Source organism: Pteropus alecto, unplaced genomic scaffold, assembly GCF_000325575.1.
Source record: "Pteropus alecto unplaced genomic scaffold, ASM32557v1 scaffold196, whole genome shotgun sequence".
Classification (NCBI taxonomy): Eukaryota; Metazoa; Chordata; class Mammalia; order Chiroptera; family Pteropodidae; genus Pteropus; species Pteropus alecto.
In genome coordinates this window covers 1265709-1272968 of record NW_006439717.1, presented here as the reverse complement: position 1 = coordinate 1272968, position 7260 = coordinate 1265709, and the positions used below count along the sequence as shown (strand labels likewise).

At 41.8% G+C, this 7260-nt stretch overlaps 1 protein-coding gene across 1 annotated transcript in view; it reads right to left on the bottom strand.

Annotated features, from left to right (window-relative positions):
* Positions 1-6396: 6396 nt before the first annotated feature.
* The window catches only part of LOC102888346 (tubulin alpha-1B chain), a 3432-nt gene continuing 2568 nt past the window's right edge, over positions 6397-7260 (bottom strand). The window contains 1 exon segment of the mRNA XM_025050244.1: positions 6397-7260. This exon segment is cut by the window's right edge and continues 63 nt beyond it. Coding sequence (XP_024906012.1) covers positions 6569-7260 — 692 coding nt within the window. The 3' untranslated portion in view covers positions 6397-6568.

Sequence of the window (7260 nt, the reverse complement as noted above, 5' to 3'; positions counted from 1 at the left end):
CCTGAATAAGTCCTTTTTGGTGATGAAATACCTAGTCGATATTATTTTTCAGTCAACAATCTCAATACTTAACTCAGTGCAGTTCTCACAGCAAACACTCGATGTTTGTGGATTCTATCTGCCCAGGAGATTAGTTACCCGTTCTTATTAGAGAAGGGGCCACTTTGTAGAGTAAATTTCAATATTTTCAAGCAACACAGAGAAGGAAATAATCCAAATCGAGCCTCCACTAAGTGGTAAATATTAACAGATACTTAACATAGATTGGTTTATGCAATGTCACAAGGATCCTACAAAGTAGACTATTTTTGTAGTAAATGAGGAATCAGTTCAAGGAGATTAAGTAATTTTATCCAAGGACCTACAATAGTAAGTGCTTGAGCTGGGGTTTGAACTTTGCCTGTCTGGTTCTGAAGCTTCCTTTTCCCCCAATATTCTACCTCTTAGTAAATATATCTACCCACTTCTGTATTCCCCTCATTACTAAACTGCTTAGATACTCAGCGTAATAGAAACTAAAACTTCAATATCCTCAAGAGCCCTGGCACCCTCCACCTGTATCTAAAGGGTTCATTGTTCTACTTCTTCCTGTGAGTCCACCTTTGAGCTTTGAAATGATGATGACTTATAGCTAAATAGCACCTTGAGAAAAGCAGACAGAAAACCCTGGGGCACCCACTCCTAGAAGTGACTGGGGCAGGAGAGGGTCAGAAAAGTTGCCTTTTTCTTACAACAAAGATTTCAGAAACATTCCATTCAGATTATGGGTTATTTTCATTTTCTCTTTGCTTACCTACATGTCCTAATTTTTCCACAGAAAACATAATAAATATGGAAAAATTCCTGCTCACTCTAAGACTAGTAACTTCAGGGTGGTTTTCTTCCCAGGACTTACTGGGTCTTCAGGAAGAACTCATTCAACTCTAAGGTGAAAACTACAGGCTGTGCTATGGATTGAATGTTTGTATCCACCCCAAAATTTATATGTTAAAACCCTACCCCCCAAGTGCGATTGTATTAGGAGGTGAGGTCTTTGGGAGGTAATTGAGTTTAGATGAGGTCATGGGGTACAGCCCCCATCATGTGACTAACATTCTTATAAGTACAGAAAGAGACTAGAGCTTTCTCTCTCAACCATATGAGGACACTGCAAGAAGGTGAGCCATCTGCAAACCAGAAGAGATGCTATCATTAGGTACTGAATCTGCCAGCACCTTGATCTCAGATTTCTCAGCCTCCAGAACGGTGAGAAATAAATGTCTATTGTTTAAGCCATCTAGTCTATGGTGTTTTGTTATAACAGCCCAAAATAAGACAAACTGTAAACCTTTTTCCTTGTCTCTGATGGAAATTAGGCCAATTCCTAGAAATGGGACCAACAACTTTGGAATTGCCCTCTTGTCTAGGATACTAGGGAAACCAGAGGTTCCTGTTAGTCAAGGCCTCCCTGGATCTAAGAACTTTTTGTTGTTGGCAGGGGTGAGGGGAAGGGTTTAAGAAACATGCTTTGAGAGATTCTGTTCCTTTGTCCCTACCTATCTCTGACTTTTCCAAAATATTTGAGAGAATAGTCATAATGAAAGATTGGCTTGAGATAGCAGGAAATTTTGGAAAATCCTAGGCTCTGAGAATGGAGAGAGATCTCAGTTCTACCTGTTTGTTCTTCACAATATGGATGCCCATATTGGTCCCTTGCAGGTCCTAGCTAATTATTAGAAAGTGAGCTGCAATGTTCTTTCCCATCCTTTGCTGTGCCCTTTAGGATTTTGAGGAATGAATCTGCTACCATTTCTGGACAGAAGCTCTTAACTGGATTTCTCTTTTCCAATCTAAACAAGCTCAGTTCTCTGAGTTGCTCTACCCAAGACCCCTTACTTACCCACTCCACTCACCCCTTGGAGGAAATTCTCTTTACTGTTCATATCCTTCTTGAGGTACATAGAACTGGATAACAGTGTGCATAGTAGGGTGACCAGGAAGAGGATGCTGGGAACATGTACCTACCTAGCTTTGTACAGTGTTGTGTAGAAGGAATGTCTATGGTAGCATCAGCCTGTTCTGACAACTGGGTCACGCTTGTCTTGTGGCACACATTAATTTAGTCAGTGTGAGCCAGCAGAAGTTCCTACATGTTAGTGTCATGAGATACTAAAGTTGGGCCAGGGATTTCTTCTTGTTTATGAAGAATCTTTAGAACAGAGCAGCAACTTTAACTTTTTCACTTCCATTTGATGTCATTGTCCACCCTGTAGTGACTTCTTGAGGCATCTTAGATTTTTCAGCTGGGGAAAGATGGAGGAAGGGGAAGGCAGTGGAGGGGCAGTGTTTGATAGCTTTCAGAATTAAAAGTTTGAATCTTTGCTCTCGCTCAAAATTAATTCTTGGAATATTAAGTATAAGTACTAAGCATTAAGCTAGGCATGGAGATACAAAGGTAAGCATAATAAACAAGGAGATTATAAAATCTGGTGAGTAAATGTGTTAAATAATCACATAAATAAATATATAATTCCAAAATATGATAAATGCTTTGAGAAAAGTAGAAGGCTCTATAAAAATATGTAATAGAAAATATGATTCAGTTTGACCTAGTCTTCAAGTTTTTGGGTTTTTATCATCGAAGGAGAAGTGAGTTAACTGGGCAAAGGGGGTAGAATTAGTTATGGTTGGGAAAGGTATTACGTATAGGCAGAGAGAACAGTGTTTGAAGGCCCCACGCAGGATCGAGGTGATAAGCTTGATTCCATCACAGTTGGACACTAACTTACAGCATGCTATCAATTTGGAGATTGGTCAGTTGAAGGATGGGTAGGGTAGAATATTTATTTCAGTTTATGGATGGGATGGCAGAGAGCAAAAAGCTGGCCTTCGAAACACCATGACACCAGTATCTACATTGTTATGTTCACATCATCAGGTGGTTACTAACTTTGTATCAAGCTCCTTGTTATTAACTTTGTATCTGGCAACAACATCCTTCATTACTGGCATGTTGACCCCAAGGCCATGTTTTTATACCTATCCCACCCTCTGAAGTACCCTAGAGGCAGGCGCTGAGGTTATGAGCTCCTTGGGTGTGGGGTTTCCTGTGGCTGCCTAATTTACAATGGTCTAGCATGAGGCCCAGCTGCCTCTAGGAATTAACAGAAAAGTGACAAGCACGTGAATGCTAGGGATGGCAGGTCAATCACTTCCTGTTTGTTGTGTATCTCCAAGGTGGCAGCCAGGGCAGAGTTCACAAATCTGAGCTCAGCACTTATGAGTAGAGAACTCCTTGTCAGTGGTGCCATCTGCAGGACATTAAGGAATTTGCCAGGAATTTGATGAGATTGGTAGAGGAAAATGGAATCTCCTCTCTCTCAAGCCTCTTAATCTGAGCATGTCCCTAAATCACAGCCCTGGTCTTTCATAGAGCTGAAAGACTCTTAGTGCCTCTGATCTTGTGGCAAGCAATATTTAAGGTACCTACCTGGTCCTACAAGGCAGGACACAGGGCTGTGGTATCACTTCCCTTTTCCCCTGACAATTAAATGTCAACTGTAAAAAATGAGGCACTGGGCTTCTCCCATTTTAAGGACACCTCAAGGAGGTCAAAAACACTGGGTTGTGAAGGCATTTAAGCATTCTGGTGTTAAAAGAAAGTGGGTTTGTAGTAAATTGAAGGTGTTGATATAAAGTTAATTATTATCATCTTTTCCATCTCTAAGTAAACCCCCCCTTGGGATTTTACTTCTATTTCTTTTGAGTAAATGGCTCATTCTTCCTTGGCAATGGCTTTGGGGTCCCACTAAGCAGAGATGTCACATCCTGGGGTGCCCTGCCTCTCATCTCCCATGTTTGGACATACATCTCTAAGCTTAAAAGTCTGTCTAGACTTGATTGTTCTATTTACCACCCTCCTCTGGAAATCTGTGGTGCAAAAGGCAAAATACACCCAGAAGGTTAAGAGAGCCTGACTAATGACAGAGCAAGAAGTGTCTCTGTTCCCTAGGCCTCTCTACCCTGAGACTCACCTTTTCAGGAGGCGCTTAGAGACCTGGGCCTGGAAAGAGGGTGAATATGTTTCACGAAACCCTAGGGTTAAATGTTTATATTGAATAGAACAATACAGACTCTGGCCTAAGAGCAACATAATCATTATTTTTACTTCCCTTGGAGCAGTCTGTGGGCCAAAGGCATTACCAGGCACTGTGCTTGCTTCTGAGGCAGAGATATAGCTAAAGGAATGCTTGGTTGCATTTCCTGGGTGCCTTAGCATTTCACTGTAGCCATTCCTGCCATATTTCATTCTTGGTATCTCATGTCACCAAAGGCTTTAACTACTAGTCAACTATTAGTCATCTTCATGACACATGATTGGGAATAGAGGGGACAGAGAAAAACACTGAATATCAGAAGTTGGATTAATAACCAAATTAGGGTATAAAGGGAGAAAGTATAGTTTAGGAGTGTAGATAGGTGTTCTAAAGGATAACTTAAACAGCAATCAAAAATACTGAAATTCGAGTTCGAATTGTAGAAAATGGGACTTTTTTTCTCTAAACTACAGGTTCCCCCCCCCTTTTAAAAAATGAACATTTCGAGCATACAGAAAATAAGATATTATAGAGTTGTTCTACTCAATATAAACATTATACCTTAGAGTCTTGTATATAATACCCACTGATTTTTGCCTCCTGTTATTGTATAGTTCCCTCCCACAATAAATATGACTGATGTATAACACATAGGATATAGTTAAGATGACAGTGTGACTTCTGAAGTTGTCGTAAGACACTGCAGTTTCCAGCTTGTCCTCTCTCTCTCGGATCACGTCCTCGGGGAAGCCTGCTGCCAGATCATGAGGACACTCCAGCAGAGAGCTATGGAGAGGTCTGTGATGAACTAAGGCCACCTGCCAACAACCAGCACTAACTTGCCAGGCATGTGAAACACCTTGGAAGTGAATCCTCCAGCCCCAGTCAAGCATCAGATGACTATAACCTTGAGAACCCCAAGACAGAACTATCCAGCCAAGCTGCTTTTGAATTCCTGATCTTCAGAAACTGTATGAATACACGTTTTAAACCAGTTTTAGGGCAATTTGCTATGCGGCAACAGATAAATTTGCAAACACTGAAATATCTACCACCTAAGTTGGTCATCTTAACATTTGCCTATGGATCTTTTATTTTCTCAAAGTCTCCCCACTACCACTCAAAACATTACAGTTGAAACCTTGTCTTCTTAATCTTGTCCCTGCCTTGTGCCTCCGAACTCTTAAAAAGCAAGACACCCTTTGCAGAGTTCTGCTTGCCTGAAAAGCAAGTTCTTTGTATTGATTTGCTGCTTCCCAGGCTCTGGCCAAGATACCTTTCCTTTGTTTTGCAGAAACAATGGGACCTTTCAGAGGGTCTTCAGACATCTCAGGATGGTCTTCCCTCTGAGTTGGGTACTGATTTGCTGCTTCCTAGGCTCTGACCAAGACACCTTTCCTTCGTTTTGCAGAAACAATGGGACCTTTCAGAGGATCTTCAGACATCTCAAGATGGTTTTCCCTGTTTGGTACTAACTCAAAACCTTATTTCCTATTTGGATACTAATCCAGTTTAAAGCTCTGGCATCCGCACTCCCCCAGGGGCCTGTGCTGGCTACATTTGTGTTGCTATACTAGGATTGCTGTGCCATTTGACTTTTTTCTCAAATGGCTGGTAAAGATTGTTTTTCAGGAGCTGAGAAGTATTTTAAAACTTAAGACACCACCTCCAGCAATTTTTAATGTCCTTATGCTTTCTGAACTTATAATGTACATTTCCTCAGAGGCTAAGTCCTCTATTTACATCCTATTTGCCTGTCTCTAGATTCCTTTTAGATGTAGCCAAAGTACAAACTTGAAAGAATGTAAACTGTGCAAAGTGATTATAAGCTCATCCTAACCTTTACAGATGTTTTCACCTCATCTTGCAAAACAGTGCTCTAGCAAGTGTACATGGCTTAACAGTAGTCCTATTATCTGCAGATTCAAATCAATTTACATGCACACCTTGGAAGTAGTGGGTTTGGTTCCAGACCACAATAAAGCAATTACAATAAAGTGGGCTGTCATTTTTGGTAGAGGGTCTTGCCTTCAATTTGTAAAAAATGCAATATCTGCGAAGTACAATAAAATAAGGTATGCCTGTACTTACTCCTAACTCATCAGTAATTACTCAATAATTTCAAGAACTAGATTAGCTCTGGATTAAAATGACTTTCAGCACATCATTCTTCCAAGTCTCCTATGACCTGGATTCTAACATTAGTTAAGGTGATTAACAGGTGTCACAATCTAGCTCTCTTGCTTTTATAGACCAGCCCTTGATATGACCACTGTGTTGCAGTCTCTATCCTCCAAATGTAGAGAAAGTACAGAAGTCGAACTTTTCTCAATGCCTTTACTTTTAGACACGAGGGGAAAATCTTATAAGTACACATGAAAAGTCACAGACATGATTCACAGGTAAAAGCAAAGACGATCTAACCAGAAAGCTTAAAAGCCTAGCAGCGTTGAAGCTATAGTTGAGTATGACATATTGCAGGAATAAAGGAATTAGTATTCCTCTCCTTCTTCCTCACCCTCTCCTTCAACAGAATCCACACCAACCTCCTCATAATCCTTCTCAAGGGCAGCCATGTCCTCACGAGCCTCAGAAAACTCTCCTTCCTCCATGCCCTCACCCACGTACCAGTGAACAAAGGCACGTTTGGCATACATCAGGTCAAACTTGTGGTCCAGGCGAGCCCAGGCCTCAGCTATAGCTGTAGTGTTGCTCAGCATGCACACAGCTCGCTGTACTTTGGCTAGGTCTCCACCAGGCACCACAGTGGGAGGCTGGTAATTAATGCCAACTTTGAAGCCAGTGGGGCACCAGTCCACAAACTGGATGCTGCGCTTGGTCTTGATGGTGGCAATGGCAGCATTGACATCTTTGGGAACCACGTCCCCACGGTACAACAGGCAGCAAGCCATGTATTTACCGTGGCGAGGGTCACATTTTACCATCTGGTTGGCTGGCTCAAAGCACGCATTGGTGATCTCTGCTACAGAAAGCTGTTCATGGTAGGCTTTCTCAGCAGAGATGACAGGGGCATAGGTGGCCAGAGGGAAGTGGATGCGGGGATAGGGTACCAGGTTGGTCTGGAATTCTGTTAGATCAACATTCAGGGCTCCATCAAATCTCAGGGAAGCAGTGATGGAGGACACAATCTGGCTAATAAGGCGGTTCAGGTTGGTGTAGGTTG